At 40.8% G+C, this 25,854-nt stretch overlaps 1 protein-coding gene across 2 annotated transcripts in view; it reads right to left on the bottom strand.

Moving 5' to 3' along the window:
- Nucleotides 1-25,854, bottom strand: part of UBASH3B (ubiquitin associated and SH3 domain containing B) — a 171,659-nt gene that overhangs the window by 45,643 nt on the left and 100,162 nt on the right. Inside the window, exons 2-4 of one of the 2 annotated variants that reach the window (XM_074215298.1) lie at nucleotides 7,662-7,715; nucleotides 6,653-6,839; nucleotides 4,383-4,581 (exon numbers count right to left, since the gene is read on the bottom strand). In XM_074215298.1, the coding sequence (XP_074071399.1) occupies nucleotides 4,383-4,581; nucleotides 6,653-6,839; nucleotides 7,662-7,715 (440 nt within the window). Of the gene's footprint in view, nucleotides 1-4,382; nucleotides 4,582-6,652; nucleotides 6,840-7,657; nucleotides 7,716-25,854 lie in introns of both variants that reach the window. The other variant, XM_074215299.1, reaches the window with a different exon arrangement.

The following is a 25,854-nucleotide window of genomic DNA, read 5'->3' as shown; positions in this document are numbered from 1 at the left end:
TAATGAGAGAGAGTACTCAAGCAAAGCTATAATGCAAACACAATGGCATTGGCTTTCCAATGTACATTCATGTTACAAAGAATTCTCAAACCCTGTTGGAAATCTGTTTAAGTATAGGTTTTTTCAGAATTAAGCTAATTTCACTACAACTACCCAATTCTGTCTGCTGCCACCAGGGGGCAAACAAGGTGGCAAAAAAGCCCAGGTCTCTCCAAATTGCTGGAGAAAGAAGGTCCCTAAAATCATCAGCTTTAAGCATCCGCTACAGGTTGTGGCTGAGTCCTGCTCCACTCAATAGTGAACACTTTGGTTTCGGAGGCTACACCATTATTTGGTTCCTGTTATAACCCCTCTACCCAACCTGAGATATAAAAGTTTAATAGACTCTGACAGAAGGTACAATTTGATGAAGGAAAACCACTTCTCCAAGGTGCCATCAAAGGAACAGGAAATAATTTGCTTCTCATCAAGCTCTTTCTCAGATGAATGAAGGCTGTTTGGGAGGCCGGTCTTCCAGAAACCCTTTTTAATGGGGAAACTGCTCTTCTGAAATGGGAGGAAATCTGAGAAGGCAACCAAATCCTAAAGTCCTGAAAAATATGACCAAGTACAGTCTGTTGCTAATTACTGTCATTTTTACCTTCTCAGTATCTCACACAGTTTCTACCTTATTTCAGGCCCTTATTGCCTCTAGCCTTCTAGTTAATCTCTCTGCAAAAGCCTTCTAATTAGCCTCCCTGATTCAAGACTTTCCCTTCTCCAATATGTTCTTCACTTAGCTACCAAGATGATTCCCTAAAACACAGATCTGATCATGTCCCCCTCCTACTCAGCAAACTCCAGTGACTCCCCTACCTGCAGGACAAAATATAAAATCCTCCAGCATTTCACTTTCTTCATAACATGGCCACTTCTTGACAGCCACTCTCTTCACATTTTGGTCCCCTTCACATACTTTGTGATCCAACTATTCTAATTGCCCTTCCTTGAACATGATACTGTACTTGGTCATATTTTTCAGGACTTTAGGATTGGGGTTGAGGAGGACAGTGAGCCAAGATGGTAAAACTGAGTGGTTGAGAGACCAGAAGTAACCCAAAAGTAACAGAATTCTGGGAAGAGTGAAGGGAAAACCAGTTTTTTCTTTTCTGGATGTGATAAATTTTAGATGCCTATGGTCCATCTAGTTTGAAATATTGCAGATGAAGGAGATGAGAATTTAGAAGTTAGAGTAGGATTTATTGTTGTCATTTTTTTCAATCATGTCCTACTCTTTGTGACCCCATTTGGGTTTGTTTTTTTTTTTTTTTGGTAAAGATACTGAAGTGGTTTGCCATTTCCTTCTCCTTTACAGATAAGGAATTAGAGGCAAATAGGGTAAGTGATTTGTTCAGGATCACACAATTTTTGATAGTGTCACTGGATTCATGACTTTATTATAGGCTTGGCACTCTATCCACTGTGCCACTATCTAAGAATCATGCACACAGAGAAGACTGATGATGAGATCAGCAAATGAGATAGGACATAGAGGAAAAAGAGGGTCTAAGTTTAGAACTTTGAGAGACACCTACAGTTAAGGTATTAGAAGGCTTGACAAGGATGAAAATCCAGCAAACAGATTGAGAAGAAGAATTTTGAGAGGTAGGGAAACCAACAGACAGCAGTGTCCTGAAAATCCCAGAGAATAGAGAAGACTATCCAATTAAAGAAGGAGAACAACGATAGGTCAATTAGGGTGAAAATGGAAAAAAGGTCACTGGATTTGGCAACAAAGAGAAAACTAGTAACTTTGGAAAAAACAGTTTGGGGAACTGAGATTCTAGAACAAGGAAGTCTGAGGGACCCGTGTGGCCTTGGGCTTCACTTAATCTCTGGGGGTTTCAGTTTTCTCATTTGTAAAGTGAAGAGGTTGGACTAGCTCCCTACCCTTTCAGCTCTGACATTCCATGAAGTTACGATGATTTAATTGCTCAATAAACACCCTGTAATTCAGTCTTTTCTAATCTTGCCCCATCTAGGCCAACCTCATTCTTGTCATGGGTTTTTGTTGAGGCTATTTTCCTCCCATTCACACACCAACCCATAACAAATATCTTCCCTCTTGTCCTTTACTTATCAAAACCCAGACCAAAAAGGGTCTCATTTGGACCTCATCTCTTCCACAAAGCTTTCTCCATTACAGCTATTGTTGTTTTATTCTCTTTATTTTCCTTCTAGACTTAGTAATCACTGATGTAAACATTCAAATAAACAGTGAAAAATGGAATCCTGCAAAACCAGAAACTCTAAATTTTGTATAGCTCTCAGCTGCTTGTCAGTCAGGATCGATGGTTTACCTTTTCATTGCTCTTAATGACTTTACATGTGCTAGTTGAAGTATTCCTAACTAGATTGTAAACTCTATAAGAGTAAAGAACTACTACTACTACTACTACTACTACTACTACTACTACTACTACTACTACTACTACTGATGATGATGATGATGATGATAACCAACATTTACATAGTGCTTACTATGTGTGAGGCACCATGCCAGCACTTTACAATTATTATCTCATTTGATTCTCACAACAACCCTGGGAAGGAGGTAGATGTTATTATCCCTATTTTAGTGAGGAGAAAACTGAGATAAATAAATTAAATAACTTGCCCAGGATCACCTGGTTAGGAAGTATCTGAGGCTGAATTTGAACCCAGATCTTCTTAACTCCAGGCCTAGGACTGAGCCCCTATTCCTTCTCCCCACAGCTCAACTCAGAATAGAGGCTCAATAAATTCTTGTTGGTTGATAAATGCTTAAGGGAGCCTGTCTTTGCCCCTGTTCCTCTCTGTGTCTTTTTCTAGCCACAGAATTATGTTCTCCCTTTGGGTCTGTTTGTTATTTATGCCCTAAACCAACCAAGCTTCTCATTAAGCTGAGTGAGTCTGTTTGGACCTGTAGCCTCACAGAAGCCAGCTTTGTAACCCTCACTCTCCTCTGTCCTCCAGAATAAACACACATAACAACCACCCCTTTCAGCTAATTCCTTTAATGGGAAATCTCAGTTGGATTAAACTGAAAGCCATAGCTGAAATAAAAGGAGAGAGACATCTTTATGGGGGTGCATGTTTAAGGCTTGTCCATGAAGCTCAAACCCAATTTTACTTAAGCAAATAAAGGGGACTGGCTCAGTGAATAATAGTATTATATATCAACACTAACATTAATAAATAACGAATAAATGAATATAGATGACCATTCTGTCCTATCCATGTGAAATTCTTACATGTTTTGGTCTGCAAAGAACTACACAGCAGAATGGAACAAGAGACACAAGTTTCAAAGTCAGAAGATCTGAGTTCTAGTCCTAGGCTTTTCTACTTACATGGTATAGGACCTTGGAAAAGTCACAGTGTGAGTCTTAACATAGGGATGTTATGAGGATCAAATGAGATAATGTATATAAAAACTCTTTATTATGTTAACCTGAAATAGTAGGATTGTTATTATCAGACCAGATAAATGCTTGAATGGGAAGGAGCATTAGAGAAAGAAGAATTCTTGAAATCTGAAACCTGAAAAAGGTGATGTTACTATACTGACATGGTCCTGGAGGCCAGCTGTTGGTTGCTTCCTGATCTCATCAAGGAGTACAGTAGACAGCTGAATGTCTCCCTCACCCTCTCCTTGCTTCCTTGCCCCAACCTCCAGCCAAAGCAGGCACCTCAAACAGCAGGGTCCAGTGTTTATTTAGTGGGAATGGGGGTGGGGGTGCTGTCGAGGAGCTCCTGGTGAGAGAGGTGCCCTCTGCCATGATACTGTCCAGTCACCTTCATGGTAGATGAGACTTCACTAGATTCCCTGCTCTCCTGCCCTGGGCCCTTCTGGCTGCAGGTTGCTCCTCACATATTCTCTCTGGCCATCTTTGTATACTCCGTGGGCCCAGCCCTCTTCATAACCCTTCCCCTTCCACCTCTAGCTCTTAGAACAATAATCAAATCCATACTGCATTTCTGGATTTCTCTATGCCATCATTTAATATTCCTGGGATGTTCCAGTCTGAACCTGGCCACTCTTTCTTTGTATGTATTCTCTTCCCTTATTAGAAATGTAAGCTTTTGAAAGACAAGGATTGATTCTCTTTTCATATTTGTATCCCTGATGCTTAGCACAGTTGTTGGGACATAGTAGACAATGTTTTTTCATCCATCCATTTATTCATTTATCCTTCACTCATTCATTCAATTGTTCATCACTCATTTGTCTGTCCATTCATATCCATCCATCCATCCTTTAATCATTGTTTCTACTCTTAGAATGCTTATCAGCTCAGTCCCATTGCCATGCCTTTGCCCGCTGCCTCCCATCAGCCCCCAGCACCTCAGTTTTCTCTCACCAGTTTTCGATGCGGCCTCAGCAGCAAAGTCAGCAGCAAACTTCTTGAGAATCTCTGCACTGTCCTCCTTCACAAAGAGGCCGATGAAATTGGAGGAGGTATAGAGCTCCAGGGGCAGCGGGGCTGAGAACTTGCACTTCCAGCGCATGACAGTGGCCTGCAGGGCCTCCCCCAGGGCATCCACCTTGCTGTCCTCACACTGGCAAGAGGAGAACAAACAGGCTCCAGTAAGAGATGGGGGAATGCATGTTGAAGGACATGGTGACTTTTCTCTAAAGCCCTGAGGCTTGTGATACAGCGACTGAATCACTTCAATGAAGAAGTGAAGGACTGGAGGTAACCCTTCATTGTCTGTAAACCAATTATCTGTCTTTGTGGTTCAGCCATTGCTGAACTCCTTCCTTCTATCTACTCCCAGGCAGCTGACAATGGGGTTGTCATATAGGAAACAGGAATTAGAAGGCGTGTGTGTGTGTGTGTGTGTGTGTGAGAGAGAGAGAGAGAGAGAGAGAGAGAGAGAGAGAGAGAGACAGAGAGACAGAGAGAGACAGAGAGAGAGACAGAGAAACAAGGAGACAGAAACAGAGAGAAAGACAGAGAGAGGAAGGGAAAGAGAGAAGGGAAAGAGTGAAGGGATAGGGAGGGGGAGAAAAGAGAGAAAGAGAGAAGGGGAAGAAGGGATGGAGAGAAGGAGACAAAGTCAGAGAGATAGAGGAAAAAGGAGGGAGAAGGGAGGAGAGAAAAGGAGGAAAGGGAAGGAAGAAGAGAAGGAGGGGGAAGAGAAAGAGAGAAGAGGGAGACATATATATTGAATTGCAAAGCCAAATAAACAGGATTTCTTACAATACATTTAGGATTTTGAATTATTGAAAAATGAAGTTTTTTTAGGATCCCTTCATTGTGATGAGGATGTTGGCTAGGTTCTCAAAGACTAAACTGGTGGAACACAAGTTCTGATAGGTTCTACCAAACAGAAGGGTAGGGGCATCCCATTGACAGACTGTATGAGCTGTGGGAAGACTGGGTCAGCTTTATTACAGACAGAGGAAAGAGATGGGGTTTGGTAGTCACAGGGTCTGGGTTCAAATACCACCTGTAATACCATCCCTATAACCACTTCTAAATGGTCTATAAAGTCTATAAAGTCCCTTCCAGTTTTAAAACCATGAGCCCATGACCATCAGTTAATGAATTTTTTAGCCTAAAGTACTCATTAAGCCCTATGCAGATGAGAAGCTGTAGTATCCAAACTTCTTTTGTAGTCTTCAGATGATCAAAGGTGTCTGTTCTTTCTATGCATTTGTTTTTTAGAAAGAATGAGGTGCAGCTTCCAGGGAGCTGGGAGAACAACCTTCTGCCTCATTGAGTATTAGGAAAACAATCATGGATCTGAAAGCTCTGAGTACTTTTGAAAAATGTATTTTGTAAGCCCTGGGGATGACTAACAGGAAATGGTGAGTATCTTAATTAAGAGGGTAAATAAGAAAAGAAAAAAAAAAGAAAAATATCTCACCTAAACAAAAACAATCCTGAAGAAAACAAAAGATACCTTGATCTAAGATAGCATGATTTTTTTGCCCTGCTTCATATTAAATATAAAGGGATTGACCATCTGTTTCCCATCTCTGAGAAGACATAAGTATATACTGAAGCTGGAAGTATTGAGATTAGACCTCAATAAAGAATTTTCTGACCATGGGGTTATTAAACATTGAAATACCTGGCAGCACCTCTCTCTATCTGCAGATCTTTGAGGGAACAGTCACAGGGCTGATGCCCACCAAGGTCAGTTTGCTTAGCTCAGGGTTATTACCATATATCCCCAGGCATCGTCAAAGTGTCTGCTCTTGGTTATAGGTAAGTTGGAAATAAATGAGTAGAATGAGAGCAAATCCATTTTCAATATTATGGAAAACAGTCAAAACCCTCGAGATGTCTCCATCGTGACATCTTCAAGCACGTTACAATGACAAACAAGCAGTTGCATGACCAGGGAGGGAAGACCCACAACAAACCTTGGGCAGGTGACTAGTGCTCTTGGAACCCCAGTAGATCCGAAGCAGAACATACCCCCTTCCTCAATCACCTTGAGTGTCCAGACTGGCATAACCTAGGCATCTCCGACTCACTGAAACAAATTCCTGAGGGATTCAAGTCTGCATTTCCCCCACCACTCTAGGGGAAAGCTCTGGGGTCAAGAGAAGACAAGGAACTCTAGTAAAGGGGCTAGGCCCCTCCAAGGGATAGGATAAAAGGTGGTGCTGGCTCACCATGAAGAACTGGCAGAGGGTGATGTGGGGAAAGATGTTATGTGCCTTATTCTTCCCACAGATCTGCTTGGACTGCTGCCAAAAGTCAGAGAGCTTCTGAGCTAAGGGGCCAGTGGGCCGAAGGTACAACACATACTCTCGGGGGAGGGGGTCATCCAGGAAGGGGTCACCAACATGGGAGAACAACCTGTATTAGAATAAAGGAGGAAAGAGAGATCACAGTTGAGAATAATGCCTTAAGGGGGCTTAAAGAGACATAAACCTGCCCACCAGTCACTGGTTGGACATTATCCCACAAGAGAAGGGTTTCTTTCTCTTCTTTCTTCCGTGCCTCTGCTGCCGCCCCCACCCCTCTCCTGCCACCCCCTTGGGTCTATCTTACAGACTAAGTTGGAACATTCTTTTCACACCCAACACAAGCCTCAACAACTTCCCTCCTCCTGCGTATCACAGTGCACACTCCCCTTCCTTTATATTAGAGCAGCAGGAAACCTTGCCTGAATTGCCCCCACCCCCTTTCTAGCCCAATCCATCCCTTCCCTAGACTGCTGAAGTTGTTACTCCATCTGGGAGGCCCTCAAAGTGGAGGGGAGCTAGAGAGTATGTGGGGAGTTGTATGAATTTAAAAGCTAAATGTACTAGACTACAACCCCCCAGAGGGCAAGAACGGCAATGCTGATCCACGGCCTGAACACATTTCATAAACTTATTCACCTGACCCTGGCAAAGAGGTCCCATGTTTCTATAGGATCTCAAGCTCCCAGTGGGAAGTAATTATAATATAATATAATATAATATAATATAATATAATATAATATAATATAATATAATATAAATATATATTAGTAAGTGTAGTTTTACAAAAAAAAATGGACTTGCTACACAGAATGGCTCCCATCAACTCCCCCCCCCCCCCCAGCAGGGCTTGAGTCTAAAGCTAATATATATTCAAGCTCATGAGCTGGGATAATTGTATGCTATTTTCTCTATTTATTTATTTCATACCAACCAGTCACATGCTGCCTGAACACTCCTTCCTCCTGTGGATGCCAAGGCTTTTTGTCTAGAAAGAGAAATCAAATTTCCATTGTTAGTATTTTTAGCCTCACACTGGCTTTTTTCCTCATAGCACCAAGAACTGAGTACAAGGGAGGAGTCTGTGGTCCCCTATTAACTGAAAGAGATTTCCAGCAAGATCTCCCCCAAGGGCCACATCAGGGCCTGTGAAAGACTCAGGACTGGCAGTTAATTTACATAGAATTAGCATCAACTTAGCAAGCTATCTGACAGACTGCATTCTTTTTGCAGGCAGTTTTTAAATTACAGTTTTATTATTGCTCCCCTAAAGGCTCTCAAGTCTTGTTTTTGTCGGGGCGGGGGAGGGGAAGAGGGATATTTTGCCTCATATACTTCCTCACTCATTCATGTGCCCTCTTCTCTCACATCCCCACATCCCTTGAGATGCCCGTGAGAACATGGCATATCTAGCTTCAGTCAAGTCGTATGCCCATAAGGACTTGTTTGCTCTACTATGTTCCACCAGTATAGCATATCTCACCAAAGTATCATTGTTTCACCCCTTCCTTCTGGATAAACAACTCATAACTTGTGTCCTCCTTCCTGGTGGTGAAACAGTCATTCAACTGACCTTTATTAATCACCTGGTTAAGTGCGGGGAATACAAAAAAAAGAAAAAAAAAAGACAGTTCTTGCCTTCAGGGAGCTTACCATCTAATGAAGGATGACAACTCAGAAAAGGAAGCTGAAAAGCAAGAGGGTGAGAGAGAGGAGAGGGTGGGTGCCCAAGATAGGGGGAGGATGGTAGAGAAGTCAGAGCACTACCAGTAAGAAATGAGGAGAAGTTCTGAGCTGAGCTTCTTGTTTAAAATGGAGGTTTTGGTGTTTACGGCTCTAACCTCCAATCAGACAGAGGAAAATGATGAAAAATAACTGGAGAATATCAGGCTGGTGACATCTTACCAGGATGACCTCCATAATCATCTTCCTGGGGTATGGCAGAGAAAAGCAGGGAATTAATTTCTAGCCATATACCTCAAAGGAGGTCAAAGATTGGAGGGGGAGAGGCGATCCACTATATACCAAAACATATTTATACTGGTTCTTTATATAGTAACAGAAGAGGAAACAAAGTAAATACACAACAACTAGGAAAGAGAATGCAATAATTAGGAACTAACTGGAGCTAAACAAGCCTTGGCACATAATTTAATGGAATATATACATGCCCCCAGTACATTGGGTAGATCTGATGTGGTGAACTTAAGGGAAGTCCTGGACAGGATTGCAGTAGAATAGACGGGGTGGACAACCTGTGATGGAAAGAACCCCCATTTTGACGGTAGCCTCCTTGAAGGCTTTCTGTTTCCTTGTTCGGGGTCCCCACGGTGTCTACCACAAAATAGAGCCTTGAAAGTGTTTGACTGTTGACTGATGCGATCCATTCGTGTATGGAAATAACACAAGAACACGCTAGCACACTGATGAGCTCCTCATGGAGAACTCAAAAAGGACTCAGAAGATATAGAACGGCTGTGTGTCCTAAACTATAAAGCCACAGGTCCATTGAAAAAAAAGACAACACACCTTTATAGTGCACTTTTTGGTTACAAAGTGATTTATACAAATAGCTAATGTGTATAAAACACTTGATATGTGGCACCACTGCACTAAGCATTTTGCAAATATTATCTCATTTGAAGGGGTAGCTATAGGTGGTACAGTGGATAGAGCACTGTCCCTGGAGCCAGGAGGACCTGGGTTCAGATTTGAATTCAGACATTTGATACTTATTAGCTGTGTGACCTTGAACAAGTCACTTAACCCCACTGCATTACAAAAAATTATCTTTAAATTTTTTTTTTTAAATTATCTTGTTTGATTCTTACAACAACCCCAGGAGGTGAAATGCTATCATCCTCATTTCACAGATTAAGAAATTAAGGCAGGGACGGCTAGGTGGTGCAGTGGATAGAGCACCGGCCCTGGAGTCGGGAGTACCTGAGTTCAAATCCGACCTCAGACACTTAATAATCACCTAGCTGTGTGGCCTTGGGCAAGCCACTTAACCCCATTTGCCTTGCAAAAAAAACCCTAAAAAAAAAGGCAGACAGAGGTTAAGTGACTTGACTAGGATCATGCTGCTAGTAAGTGTTTGAGGTTAGATTTGAACTCAAATCTTCATGATTCAGGTCTGGCTTTCTATCCACTGTCACCTATAAACATCTTGTTTGATCCTGAGTAAATTTTAAGGTACTTAGAATGAAAGCTATTATCTCACAATTGCCCTGTGAAGAAGTAAGTACAAGTATTATAGCACCCATTTTATAGAGCAAGATACAGAAAAGTAAAGTGACCCATCTCAGTGTCTAATAAGAAAACTAGCCAAGACTGTCAACTCTCTGATCTTGGACACTAAGGTGGCTCCAGGAGGATCTCTCACTTTCTAATTAAATGCAAAGGAATTGATGAGAAATACAGAGGGGGGGCATGGCAAGCAGCCCTGGAGTTGCCATTCTTTAGGAAAATATTCTAGAGTAACTAACTGGGAGGAGAAAAAGAAGAAAGCATTAGGTCAAAATTATACCTTATTCCCCCAAAGCACCAAGTACACACTGGTCAGCAATTGAATCCAACTCCCCTTCCTCATTCTGAAGTTTTTAAGGAAAATAAAGATCACTGATGTTCAGTAGATTGCTAGTAGAATGTTAGAGGTGGAGGGACCCTGCAGATCATTGAACCTCAAATCTCCATTTCATAGATGGGAAAACTAAGGCCCAGAGAATATAATCCTCTAGCTCATGATAGAGAATGCATCTCTCCTTTTTTTTAATTTTGGAATGAAATTTGGGCATAGTCATCCTAGTAAATCTACAAAGCCAAGTAAATAAATCTGCAAAGCCAAGCTTGAAGAAGTGTGTGTGTGTGTGTGTGTGTGTGTGTGTGTGTAATATATATATATATCTGTCTTTGAGGGACCAGCCAGCCCTGACAAGCTCCCTTTAGCAATTGTGGGGGTTATCTACAGTCTTGCAAGTCTCTTTTTTGGCATATCTCCAGCAAATTAGTCTTTTCAAAGGTTAGTAACCTTTTGGTTAGGGAGATACACTATTGTTTCAAGAATAATAGCGAAGAGAAGAGTTCATTTGCTGCCTGCAGAATTGTACTATTTATGTAAAGCAACCAATTTCGTGGGTTTTTTCCCCCTGACTTTACTAGAATGAATCTAAATGCAATTTAATTTCCTCTTCCTGATGGTACCCAGACTGTAACTCTGGAAATGAAGGCGCTATTAAGTTCTGGTCTCTATAATTCAAAAGGAGAGAATTTAGAAAAGGTTCAAAGAAAAGTCTCATAAAGATGATTAAAGGGTTGAGAGATAAGTCCTAAGAGGAAAGATGAAAGGAACTAGGTATATTCAGCCTGAAGTCTAAGGAGGGTTGTCACAAGGAGGGTAGTGACCATCTGGGCTTCTAGTAAAAACAGAACAAGAAGAAACAGGCTTTGGCCAAAGCACAAAGGACTAAAGTTAGGCACAAGAAAGAGGCAGTGTCTTTGCTACCCCTTTATCCCCCGAAGCGGCAAGTTAAAGATGCTCCATTGGGCTCATTCCCAGGACTCGGCCCACAGACCAGGCGGATCATGGACAGCAGCAGAACAAATCTCTCCCCCTCTCCATCCTCTTCGAGCTGTTGCTATGGTGCACTCCACCCTTTGTGGCCCACCCAGCCAATGAGCTCAGCTCCAAGGGCAGTGGGAGTGTGTGGAGGACCCCAAACACCAGACTGGGAACTTTAGAATTCTGCTTCCAAGGGAGTGACTCAGGAGTGAGATCAAGATAGACTTTGGAAGAATATTTGGAATTTGGGGAGAGTGTCCTCTTAAGCTGAACAGCTCTGAGTATCTAAAACTATCCTGGTTTTGTTATTGAAAGGGACCTCCTGGTTATAATCAGCAGAGCATAAGCACTAAAGTTCAGGGATGGGATGGATTAAAAAAACCAAATATTTTATGAGGCCTTCATCCTTCTCATTAAGAAAGTTGGGGTTAATTAATCTTTTACATAATAGGAAAAAATGGTTATTTACAAATCTCAGTTATCTGACTAATAGGAAAGGGGTGACAGGAAGGGGGGGAACAAGATAACATAAAAACAACGCTATCAGGGGTGGCTAGATGGTTAAGTGGTTAGAGCACTGACCCTGTAGTCAGGAGTACCTGAGTTCAAATTCAACCTCAGACACTTAATTACCTAGCTGTGTGGCCTTGGTCAAGCCACTTAACCCCAATGCCTTGCAACCCCCCCCCAAAAAAAAACCCAACCCAACACTATCTAGCCTTCCACAGTTTATCTTATGTCTTTCTTTCTTTTTTCCTTTTTTTGGCAAGGCAATGGGAGGGTTAAGTGGCTTGCCCAAGGTCATACAGCTAGGTAATTATTAAGTGTCTGAGGCCGAATTTGAACTCAGGTCCTCCTGACTCTAGGGCTGGTGCTCTGTCTCCTGTGTCACCTAGCTGCCTCTGTCTTATGTCTTTCCATCCTGAATCCCTGGTCCCTTATTTGTTCCATCATATGGAACATGACAGAGGAAAAAAAAATTCCTTTTCCTGGTTCAATGAAGACAAGGTTGGGGACTTTTCAAAATGAACTTGTACTGGGAAACTAAGGGGGAAGTCAACAGAGTCTCCTTTCCTCCTGCCAGTTCATACAATGTGTACTTTAAAAGTACACATTTCTGATTCTATCTTTAACAACCTAAGGACTAATTTGATATGTGCCACTTCTTCCATTTGAAGTCCAGGTTCTTTCTTTCTCCTTGGCTTTTTTGGGGGCAAGTTGCTAAACAAAGATAATCTTGAAACACCATTTCTAGTCCTTGTGGGATTCTCAAGACCTCCCAGAACCTGCTTCCCAGTCTTATCTCTGGGAGCTGGCCTTTAAAGTCAATCTCTCTGAAGCTAGGTTGTCTTAGAAGTTCACTGTACACTACACTAGTCTTCTCAACTCTTGACCTAATCCTTACCCCTTTGTAAGAAAAAGGTATTTTTTTCCTATCTGGCTCTACGCACAGTCCTTGTATGAGCCTTCTTCACCATTCTCTTGGAAGTATCTATGGTATCCTGATTCTGAAAGCCATCATCATTCCAGATCCATTTCCTTCTGACTTGTTCTAATTGTCTATTATATAATTACTAGCAATTTGTTGATTGGTCTAGTTGATTGGTCTTTTCCTATCATTTCAGTTTGCACCTAAACCTACTCTTTTTAAAAAAAAAATAATAGTATTTTTTCCAATTACACATAAAACAATTTTCGACATTCATTTTTGGGAAAGATTTTTAATTTCAAATTTTTCTCCTTCCTTCTCAACACAGCAAGCAATCTGATATAGGTTATGTGTGTGCAAAAACACAAAATATATTTCCACATTTAGTCATGTTGTAAAAGAAGAAAGAGAACAAAAGAAAAACATTAAGCACAAACAAAGTGAAAATAGTAGTCAGACTCCATAGCTCTTTCCCTAAATGTGGATAGCATTTTCCATGAATCTTTCAGAATTGTTTTGGATCATTGTATTGTTTAGAAGAGCTAAGTCAATCATAGTTGATCACTGCACAGTGTTATTGTTACTGTGTACTTTGGTCTCCTGGTTCTGCTTACTTCACACAGCATCAATTCATATAAGTCTTTCCAGGTTTTTCTGATATTTACCTGGCACCTAGACCTACACTTAATGGAAATCACGTTTGCCTCATTTTAGTTCCTGGATTTGAGAAATGGGATGAGTTTCTATTTATCCTCAAAAATTTATTAAATAATTCTGGAAAATTCACTTAAATGGTCTGAATCCAGTTTCTTTATTTGCACACTGAGTTTAGTGATGTTTATAATAACTATATATCATAGAGTAGATGTAAAGAAAGTTGTTTGAAGTCTGGAAAGTGCTAATAGTGAGTTACAAGTTCTTTTGGAATGCTTGCTGAAATTCTATTTTCTGTCTAATGCATCTCTCATTTCAATTTTTAGTATAGGGATAACTGACATCCTGTGAGATCAATGAACACTCAAAACTTTCCTGACTCTGGTTATCAATACTCTACTGCCTCAGGTCTTGTTATGACTTACCACTCAGATTGCTGAGTGAATGACCTTCTAGAGTCCTATCACTATAGTTTAGGGTTTTCTTTCTTTTTCACTAAACTTATATTAATTTAGAGAATCTCTGGTGAGAAACTTCCACCAATGCAAAAGGAGGCCTTTGAGTAAACTTCCCAATCTTAGGGATTGCCGGGGTGGGGGGCAGGCACCAAGAGATTAAATGGCTTGTCCAAGGAGATTGATCTTGAAAGGTAGTGTGGAGTAGTGGGTAGTAGAGTAAAGAGCTATAGGAGAAGAATCAAGAAGACCTGGGTTCACTTCTACTTTGGACATATAGTTTTAGAAAAGCAAATACCTAGGGGTGGCTAGGTGGATAGAGCACTGGCACTGGAGTCAGGAGTACCTGAGTTCAAATCCGACCTCAGACACTTAATAATTACCTAGCTGTATGGCCTTGGGCAAGCCACTTAACCCCACTGCCTTGCAAAAACCTTAAAAAAAGCAAATACCTAATAAATCAACCAATCATTTAAAATGAAACTGTTGAAGCATCTGCTATGGGACAGTTAACGGTGGTAAGCCTTGGGAATATAAAGAAAGATAAAATGATCACCCCTTGTTTTACAAGCTCATATTCTAATGGAAGAGATTATATGTGTAAATAACTATATACATATACATATACATATATATATATATATATATATATATATATGATGGAAACAAAGAAGATGGGAGGTAATCTGGGGGAAGGCACAAATCATTGATTAAAAATAAGACTATTTCCCCCAAAGGAAAATGAAGATCATTGATTCCCAATAATGAATACTCAATCAGAAAATTTACAGCTGGAACCATTATTTCCCATCCATTACAGATAAATGTAGTTTTACAGTTATCCCTTCCATATTGCCAGGGTGAGGAGCATGGTATAGCCCCCCAAGGATCTGGAAAATCTATGTAAAATGTTTTTGGCCTTCCCTTTGTACCAGAATTATTATGACACTAAAAGATAAATATGTTGATATTATATAATATTATACATATATTTTATGTATTTCCCAGTTTCTAAACCTATTCTTTCATCAGCTAGCCTTCATAGTCTATAGCTTCTACAAAACTCCCCCCACCAAATTCCTATTTAATTTCTTATGTCTACCCAGTATGTCACCATGTGTAAGAGACAATTGTATTTTTGTTAGCTTTGGAATAGATGAATGAGTCCCATGACTCTTATCTGGTCTCATCCTTTTCTTGCTCAATCCTATCTTTGGTCATGGCTGAGGCCAAGGAAACAACTGTTTTAGAGATGGAGGGAGCCTAGGAGTTGTGTAAGCAAATGTTATAGGGGAATAAAGGAGCAGCTAGATGGCACAGTGAATAGAGCACCAGCCCTAGAGTAAGGAATCTTACTGAGTTCAAATATGACCTCAGACCCTTTCTAGCTGTGTGACCCTGGTAAGTCACTAAGTCTATTTGCCCATCCATAAAATGAGTAAGAGAAGGAAACGGCAAATCACTCTAGTATCTTTACCAAGAAAACCCCAAGTGGGGTCATAAAGAGTCAGACACAGCTGAAATGCTAAACAACAAAATAATAATGATAACTCACATTTATGTAGTGCTTCAAGATTTTGCACAGCACTTTATAGGATCACACAACAAAAGATCTATCTCAACTGGGAAGACACCTCATATGCTATCTAGTCCAATAACTTCATTTTCCTGATGAGGAAGAGTCCACTGTGACATACATTATTTCATCTGATTCTCATGGCAATCCTAAAGTAGAAGTTATTTTACTGATAAGGAAACTAAGGCTCAGAGTGGTTAAATAAATTGTCCAGTGTTACACAGTTAGTAAATATCTGAAGTGTGCTTAGAAATAAAAAATTCATTCCATTACTGCCAAATAAAGAAGTCTTCCCTTTGTGGACTATTGGAATAGTTTAACTCCTTGATCTTTATCCAAAGACTGCCTTCTCGATGAAGTGGAGAGGAACAGAATGGGCAACGTCAATTCAAATGATGGGCTTGTCAATAAACATAAAACATAATGGCCCCCAGTCCATTTCCTCCAGAGGAAATGGCTGTAATAGAGCAAGATGTATTGATTCTAAAGATCCAACTTCAGGCTCAATCTTGTGGCTGAGCTCATAGTGGTTAATGGTCCAGAGGCTTTCACTGGCAGTGGCCAGTCCTAGAAGAGACGAACATCTTTCTACTGATGCAACAGTCAAGTTCCCTTGGGTATTTGCTGCCACCCATTTGTAGGGGAATGGCTCTCAAGCTTTCCCTCTGTACAAAAGAAAGGCAGCAAATAGGAGAGAGAGCTATACTCAAGACAGCATTCTGACTAGAGCTTGGAGGAGTCCAAGCCTGCTTCCTTCTTATCCTCCCCATTCTGCTCATCCCACCCCCCACCCCTCCCTCCACATACCCCTCCCACACCAATCCACAAGACTATTTTCTGACTCATAAAAAGTCGATTAGGAGGTTCTCCTGGGGGGGGTGTAGATAGTGGAAAAATATTTTTCTAGTCCCCTGGTGTTTTTATGTAGCAAGATCTAGCAGTCTGAAAAGGGACCCCAAGTCCTGGCCTCCACAGCAGGGAAGCCACATTTTGTAATCACAAATGCAACAACTAGGCGATGAGCAACAACATGGGATTCAGACTTTCTCCCTCAGCTCTCTGAAAGAAAAGCATCTTAGGTAGAGAGGGAAAAATAACACTATTAAGTTTATCCTCTATAAGGCAAATTTGTGGGGGGAAGAATGAGGCCTATACCCTTGCCTCAGTGATCTCACAGCTTTCCTAACTAAGAGATGCAGAGGGGGCAAATATTTGTATTTTCCTGATAGTATGAAGAGTTCAGGACTCAGAGTTGAGGGAACTAGGACTTTATTCTGCCACAATTTGAGCTCCACTTCCACATCCATACAATGGGATAGCTACCACCTGCCTAATCCCCAGGTAGTGGGAGGAAAAAAAGAACATTATAGGTGCAACAAATGCTTTGAAAAGATAAAAAGAAGGCATCGTTCTATCTAGAACCAAAAGCTCAGGGAGTAGGTGAGTTGCCAAAGAGATCAGGAAGCAAGCTGGGTGAGACTCAGATCTTCTATCCCAGACTTTAACCTCCATCCTTTGCTATGATTTTTCTCTACAGGGTACCTCAGAATGAAAGGCAAGTTTCTGACTATCCTGGTGGAGAGAAGATGATCACAGAAGAGGTGAGTCGACAGGTTCAGGGTAACATTTAAAGAATCAGTTATTTTTCCTACTCCAGAAAACAGAGGAGCAGGGGTAATGAGCTCCTGCTTCACACACTAAAAAAGCTGGGTTTGTTCTAATAGCTGCTGATGTCAGCAAAGGGAAATTTCAAGGGAAGTCTTGTTGATTTGGGAGAAAGGGCAAGGGCAGGACTCTGAAACTATTCATGTAGTAGTAGAGGAGAGGAGAAAAATTCAGGATATGGCCCCAGAGTCCTTGGGTTCTGCTGCTTGTATTTTCCTGGCTTGAGGATGTTTAGTAGAGTTCCAAAGTGTGTTAAAACATGCCACCTGATGGGGGGCAGTACAGGTAAGAGAACAGAAAGAGAGACCTGAGCAGAGAGTCTGAAGGCATCTCTCCTGAGGTGGCGAGGTGGCAGTGTTAATAGCACTTTGGTTCTGGAAGTCTATTTAAACCTGGCCTCACACTAGGTATGTGACCCTGGGCAAATCACTGTAGCCTCCATTTGCCTCAGCTTCCTCGACTATAAAAGGTTGACAGTGATAGCATCTACCTTGCAGGGCTGTGGGGACCAAATGGGATCTCTCTAAAGCTCTCAGGGCAGTGGCTGATCCCTAGTAGGTGCTTCATAGTAAGTATTTATTAACTTGTTGGCCGACCAGCACATCCAAATGTCCAGGATGTGAATGAAATTTATATGTGCAAGAGGAGATAGGGTTGAGGGGGCTGAATCCCCCATGGAAAAAGTGGAGAAGGGTGATGAAAACGGATCTGGGTGAAACAGATGAAGTGAGGAGTCATTTAAGGTTTTGTAGAATAAGACAGACTAATTCATTCTTCTAGTGTCTCTACCCCACTCTTTTCCCCAGGCATTCCACTTGGTTAAAAATACTACTACATGAATAGTTTCAGAGTCCTGCAGGGATAGCTTAAACCTGGAACTATCCAAGTAAGAAGTTGTGACTCACAGTCGTGTGTGAGTCCAACGACTTTGGCCAGGATGTCCTCAAGTGGCCAAGTCTGATCACAAATCTCAGGCCTGATCTAGTGAGGACTCTCTAGAGATAGGGCTAAGGAAGGTGAGCTCTCAGTTATCTGGTGTATACAAGTAAGGGGAATGTCCGGGTAATCACATTTTTATAGATCCTTCTACTTAAACCTCTCCTAGGTGTCCTTCATATTACAGTTGTTTTTGTGTGTGTTGGGGAGGAGTATGGTATGATATCTATTAGAATGAGGGCAAAAACTGAGATCTTAATCATTTCTGTATCCTCCATGATGCCTAGCTCAGTCGTCTATACATAGAAAGCATCTTCATGATTGTGGACTTGAATCTCAATGACTTATTTTTTTCTTTTTAGTTTTTGCAAGGCAAATGGGGTTAAGTGGCTTGCCCAAGGCCACACAGCTAGACAATTATTAAGTGTCTGAGACCAGATTTGAACCCAGTTACTCCTGACTCCAAGGCCGGTGCTTTATCCACTACACCACCTAGCCGCCCCGACTTATTTTCAAAAACAAAACACGATATAAAGGAGCAGCTAGGTGGCACAGAGGATAGAGCCCTAGCCCTGGAGCCAGAAGAGTTCAAATCTGACCTCAGATGTGTGACCTTGGGCAAGTCATTCTTTAACCCCATTGCCTTACCCAAAACACACACACACACACACACACAAAACCTATATCAAATTACTCACTGTCAAGGGGAAGGAGGGGAGGGAAGGGAATGGAGGAAAGGAGGTAGAAAAATATGGAAATCAAAATCTTACCAAAAAATGAATGTTGAAAACTATCTTTGTGTATAATATAGTATGATATAAATAATTGATAATATATGTATGCTTATGTATGATATAAATATATTATATTTTACCTTATTTAATATAAATTTATATTTAAAATATGATAAATATATAGTACCCTTAAAATCTACTGAATGTAAATTCATTGAAGAAATTCTCTGATTGTCCCTGATCTCTCTCTTCCACTCCTACTACTAACTGACCTCCCTGGTTTTCTTTAAGTCCCAACTAAAATCCCATCTTCTATAGGCAGTCTTCCCTAATCCCTCTTTATTCCAATGCTTTCCCACTGTTCATTATTTTCTATTTATCCTGTATAGATCTTGCTTTGTATATATATATATATATATTTGTTGATTTGTTGTTGCCCACTCTGCCATTAGATGGTAAGCTCCTTGAGGTAAGGACTATCTTTTTATAACTTCAGGGCTTGGCACATAGAAGCTACTAAATAAATGTTTAGTGATTAGTGAGCCTCTGTTTCAATCTGGGGAGACAGCATGGTGTAGTGGACAGAAGACCAAAAGTCAAAATACCTGCCTCAAAGTACTTCAAGTTTCATCATCTGTAAAAATGGAAATAATACATTGATACTATGGAAATAATACATTGATACTACTTACTCAACAGAGTTATTATGAGGAAAGAATTATGTAAACCATAATGATAATTGTAAATTGTTACATTATCTCATTTGACTCTCACAACCAACCTGTGAGGTAGGTTCTATAGGTATTTTGTTGGACTGGACTTCTGATTTCACTGATATGGGGGGGTCCTCCCAAAGAGGAAACTCCTACCAGTTTAAAAAAAGGTGAAAGATATATGCGATTTGAGAAGAAACCAGAGTACTCCTACCAGTTTAGACAGGGAATCTAGGTTTAGAAGTTAAATGACTTGACAAGTGTCATATGGTACTGTTAGAGGTTCTGCTTCTCTCTTTAGGCATTATCCTTCCCATTTACAGATAGGGGAAACTGAGGCTCAGATAACTTAAGTGGCTTGGCAATGATTATGTAGCTAATAGATACAAGATTTAGGATTTGAACCCAGGTCTTCTAACCTCCAAACACAGCATCCTATTTACTATGCTGCTTATGAAAATGTGAACTCCCTGTTGCTATGGAAAGCAGTTCAGAATCTTACAATATTTCAAGAATGAACATTCTGAACATCAATTTTCACATCTATGCCCTTGTTGTTGTTAAGGCATTTGGGGGGTTTTCTTGGCCAAAATACTATAGCAGTTTGCTTTTTCCTTCTTCACTTCATTTTTACATATGAGGAAACTGAGGTAAACAGAGTTAAGCAACTTGCTGGGGGGTCTGAGGCAGAATCTGACCTCAGGTCTTCCTGATTCCAGGTCCAGCTGTCCACTTCGCTGCCTAGATTTCCCTAGAATCAATTAATCGAGAGTTCTGATTGAAATGCCTGGTTGGCCTATGAGGAAAAGTTCACAGCTGACAAAGCAATGTGCCTTCTGCCAAGCCTCAAAGGGTCTGAGAAATCAGCCACAACAGAGACAGCACTTGGTTGTGCCACTGACTTTCTGGGTGACTCTGAGGAAATCCCATTGCCTTTCTGGGACTTGGTTTACTTCTCTAAAATGAGACAGTTGGATAGTAGAGTTTATAGAGGCATAGGCTTGCTAAGAAAACCTGGGCTTGAAACTAGCCTCAAATACTATTTCTGGACAAGATAATTAAACCACCTCTCATAAAATGGGAATTATAATGGCACATGATTTTTGTGAGGACTTTAAAGCCTTATATAAATGCCAGTTATCATTATCATATTATCATTATCATTATTATTGCTGTTATTATTATTATTATTTTCACTCCCCTCTCTCTATTCAATAAACCCCAGTGGCTCCCTATGGCCTTTAGGCTCAAAGGCTCAATTACAAAGTCCACATGTTGGCATCAATCTGCTTCATAACCTATCTGCCCCTTTTCTTTCCAGGCTTCTTATACCTCAGTCTCTGCCATGAACTCTTTGATCTAGTACCATTAACAAGATGCTCTATCTCTCGGCTCCAGGCTGAGATTTTCTCTGGCTGCCCCTCATGTTTGGAAGGTTCTCCTTTCTGCACTTTTGACTACTGACCTCTCTGGCTTCCTTTAAGTCCTAAACTAGAATTCTGTCTTCAGCAGAAATCCTCCCCAACCCCTTTTCATTCCAGTGCATTCCCTCTGTTAGTTATTTTCTATTTATCTTGTATATGGCTTGCTTTGATTGTACTTGCTGGAATGTTGTCACTCCATTAACTGTAAGCTCCTTGAGGGCAGGAACTGCCATTTGCTTCCTTTTTGGGTATCCTCAGCACTTGACCTAGCCCATGGTGGTTGCTTAATACATGTTTAATGATTGACTATTATCTGTCAAAAAAGGAGGGAGTTGAATTAATGATGCCTAAGGTGTCTTTCCAAGTGAACAATTCTGTGACTTGAGTGATGTTTCAAAAGTTAGCTGCAATTGCTCTTTCCTCAGGGTGCAGCAGGTAAATGGGCTCAGCCAGGGAATGGCTTTCCACAAATATATCAGACAAAGAGAAGCTGCTTTTCTATCCTACCTGATGGAACCCTGGAGACCTAGAATACTAGCTGGGAACCATGCCAGAAACCCAGGAACAACTTCATTGTACAGATTTGGAAAACTGGAAAGGATTAAGTCAGGCAGCCAAGAAAGGTGATCTAGGAACACTGTAGTATTTAGGGAGTGGAGGAAGGAAAATACAGAAGATAATTGCATTGTCACTTGCCTTCAGCGAGCTTACTGTTAGGTTGCTGAGACGAAGCCTGGCACAAGTAGTTAAGAATGCATAGATGTTCACCATCCCTAGAGGATCCCTTGATTCATACAAACATTAAAGTTGGAAAAATCCTTTGAGATCACCTCATCTGTATGATAAAGAACTGTTGAAAATCATACAAGTTCTAAAATCCATGAACCATAATCTAATCCAAATTCTTATTTGACGGATAATGAAACTGAGGCTCAACAGACTTGACCAGAGTTCCAAAGCTATATTTATAGATGATGACAACACTTTCAAATAGCAGGTCCTACAGGTTAGCAGTGTAGGTAGGTGGCTCCCTATAATGATATGACTTGAGCAGTATGATGAAAGACCAACCAATCCCAAATACCAACCACAATGGTGCCAGATTCACATCCGATGAGGAATAAAATTCCCATAATCATATTCCTGTGTCCCTAATTACTAATATTTTGGACAACAAAGTTCCATCCCTTTTGAAGCACCAAATTTTTAAAGCCATTGTGAAAATGAATGTGTGATACCTGGTAGCCTGGGTGGTATTCCATGCTAGACTCATTATCTCCCATAAGCACATGAATCAGGCAGGTTAGCTCCCTAAAAAACCTGTGGAGCTGACCCATGAAGGATAACATACAATGATTGGGAGATGGGAAGGTATGGATGGAGCATAGAAAAACCCTAGCTATCAGGGAAGGGGTTGCACATATTTCATCACAGTCAGACAGGAGTAGACTGCTGTCTAAGGCTGCTGTGAGGAACATTAAATAAAAATGACTTTTTATAAATGTTTAATGCTGGGAAACTCCATTTCCATGTTCCAAAGATATTTATTTTGATCCACAATATTTTGTTTTAAAAAAAAAAAAAGCTTGAAGCCATCCCCTTGAAGGGATATAGATAAGGTAACGTACAGGAAAAGCAATTTCCAGACCTTGTTTAGGAGTACATAAATGCTTTGTTCAGACTATGCTGAGCCAAGGAGGATAGGCTCAAGGAAGGACAGAGGACAAGAGGGGAAAAAGTGGAAAGGAGAAGGAATCACTATATGCACCTTTAAAATGTTTTTCATAGTCTGCAGTAAGTAAAAAGAAAAAAAAAGAAAGAAAAAAGAAGAGGAAAAAACCAGAAAAGACACAAGAGCTCTTAAAAAAATAACATACAAGTCAAATCCTCTAGCTTTACCTGGTGAAATCACTCAAACCCTAGCTCATGTGTCCCATCTTCCATGAAGCCTCCTCTGATCCTTCCCATCCCTAGATGGCTACTTCCTCTTAGCTCCAGAGCCCAACTGATACCTCTCATGTACTTAGTACATTTTGCTTTGAAATAGAGTTATTGGTGTTCCCTTCTTATCTTCTCTATTAGACTGCTCTCTGTTTTTAACTTCTGGCTGTGATGGTATGTGAGCTGGGGCCTTGAAAAGTGGGTAGGATTTCAAGAGAGTTAAGAGACAGAAAAAGAAGAAACTGGGGTGGGGGGATAGAAGGAAGACAATGGCAATCCAGGAAAAGGTGTAGATTAGTCTAATTGCTGAGTTGTTTCAGTGTCTGATTCTTTGTGATCTCATTTGGAGTTTTCTTGGCAAAGAAAGCGATTTGCCATTTCTTTCTCTAGTTTAGCTGATAGGTGAAAAAACTGAGACAAATAGAGTTAAATTAATTACCCAGGTTCACACAACCATACCTGAACTAATTACAGGCCTGGAGAGCTATCCTTTGTTCCATATAGCTGCCCCTGATTTATGTCATTCCTGGGTTCAAATTCTAAAATGCTACTTAATAGCTCTAGGATACTGGCGAATAATTTTTTCTTCTAGGCCTCAGTTTCTTAATCTGTAAAAGACCAGGGGGACAGAGTGGATGGCCTCTGAAGTCCTTTCCATCATTCTATGATCTATACATATATCTATATATCTATGTATATCTATAGATTGACATACATATAGAGATAGATAGATAGCCTGTTCCTGCCTAAGATACTTAGCAGACTTCATTCACTAACACATTCATTCCTCAAAGATTTATTAAATGTCAACTATGTGTTAGGCACTGGGGATAAAAAAAGAAAAAATCAAAATGACTCTAGCTTACAAGTAACTTACATTTTATTGGAGCAAAAGAACACAAATATAGATAAGTAATAATAAAGTATATTCAAAGAAAATGCATAGCAATCAGAGAAGAGGGAGATACCCTATAAACTGAGGAAATTGGGATTAAACTGGGACTTGAAGGAAGCTAGGGATTTTAAGAGTCAGAGGTAAAGACTGCACACTAGGGACAGAATAGAAAAAGACATGTAGGTTAGAGAGATGGAACAATATGTGCATACAATTGGAATAATGATGATGACAGCTAACATTTTAATAGCTCTTTAAGATTTGCAAAGCACTTTATAAATACTACTTGAATTGATGCTTACCACTGAGAAGTAGGTGCAGTTGTTATCATCATTTTCTATATGAGGAAACTGAGGCAAACAGCAGTTAAAGTGACTTGACTAGGATCCTACAGCTAATAAGTGTTTTAGGCCAGATTTAAGCTTGAATCTTTCTGACTCCAAATATAGTGCTCTACCCACTGCATCACTTTGCTGCCTCAAATAAAAATTGTTAGATTGTTTTATTAAGTATGAATAAATGTGGGCATGTATGTAGGTAAGCAGGGAAGGAGCCATTAGCACAGAGAGGTTAATTGTGGGTTCAAGCTGCCAGAGGAGAAAGGAGAGGAGGAGATAAAGGGTGCAAGTAGAAGTACTGGTCTTGGAAAGGAAAAGGTTCACATCTGCAGCAAAGGAGGAGAGGATGGGGCATGATATCATGGGGTTTTGAGATATAGGAGAGAAGAGGGTCTGGAGGATGAAGAGCTTCAGATGGTTTCTATTTTCATCTTTAAGTAGAAGGTGAGGAGGTCTTCTGGGAAGGAAAAAGCTTGAGAAAAAGACAAAAAGTTTTGGAATAGCTACTTCGGGAATGAAAAAGAAGAGTAAATGAATGATATCCTCAGTTCAATTCAGCAGCAAGTGAGAAGGAGCAGAGGAGGTGTTGGGGGATCCAGGCTTGAGGTTTGGTAAAACATGAATGGTGATTAAGACAAGGGGATGAAGGACTTGAGCATAGCTGACAGAGCTCTGTTAAACTCTGAGGCTGAAACTTCTTCAGCCAAGGAGCATGGGCCCCCATGATGATCTTGCTTCACTTTGGTGTCTTCCCTCCCCACTCCAGGCTGCCTTTAACCATATGGTAGTCTCAACCCCAGATTACAGGGAGATGGGAGAGGAGACGATGCATTGATTTTGTGTCCTCTCTCCTGTTGAGGACCTGCCTATAGTATAGGTCTCTAAATCTAAAGCCAATCTCATCCAGCAGAATCCAGCTCATTTTACTTAATCTAACCAATCACAGATTGATAACAGATCAGTTAAGTAATTAGCAAGCATTTATTAAGTGCTTGCTATGATCCTCAAAGAGTTGGTTTGGGGGGGTAGGGTGGGTGAATATAAAGATTTTTATAAAAAGTGAAAGTCCTTGCCCTCAGGAAGCTTAAATTCAAATGGGGGAGGTAAACATGCACAAATATAGGAATATACTCACATAAATGGAAGATACAAACAGATACAAATACATAGAAAGCACTTAATAAATGCTTGTTGATATTGATATGGATGCTGCTGCTGCTGCTGCTGCTGCTGCTGCTGCTGCTGAAGATGAAAGGGAAGGTAGCTGAGGAAATCAATCTGATGTTCCTGGGCAAAGTTGGAGAGGTATATTGGGGTAGATCTACTGTATAGATTGTGGGGGTAAGGTGAGGAAGAGAGGGTGGAGGAGTAGAGAGAGACAAGGAAGGAAGGAAGGAAGGAAGGAAGGAAGGAAGGAAGGAAGGAAGGGGAGGGAAAGGAAGAACAGGGGAAAGGAAAAGGGGAAAGAAGAGTGGGAGAGAGAGAAACAGGAGAAAGGATAAGAGAGACAAGGGAGGAGAGGGAGAAAGAGAGGAACGGGGAAGGGGAGGGGGAGAGAGGGAGGGGAGGGGAGACAGAGAAGGAAAGAGGAAGAGAGGGAGATAATGACAACAGGGGGAACAGAGAAAAGGGTAGAGAATGGGAGGTGGAAAGGGAGAGAAATTCTTTCTTTGCTTCCTAAATTACCCTCCCTCCCTGCACACATTTGAAGATTGAAGCTGCTTAGCAATCATCAGCTTTGGACTGGCTCTTTCTTTGTTCCATCCTTGGCCATCATCTTGTTCTCTTGCTTCACAGCTGGAATCC

This window comes from Macrotis lagotis, chromosome 1 (genome assembly GCF_037893015.1).
Source record: "Macrotis lagotis isolate mMagLag1 chromosome 1, bilby.v1.9.chrom.fasta, whole genome shotgun sequence".
In the NCBI taxonomy this organism is placed as follows: Eukaryota; Metazoa; Chordata; class Mammalia; order Peramelemorphia; family Peramelidae; genus Macrotis; species Macrotis lagotis.
The sequence above is the reverse complement of the archived record's forward strand: the minus strand, read 5'-3'. Positions and strand labels throughout refer to the sequence as shown.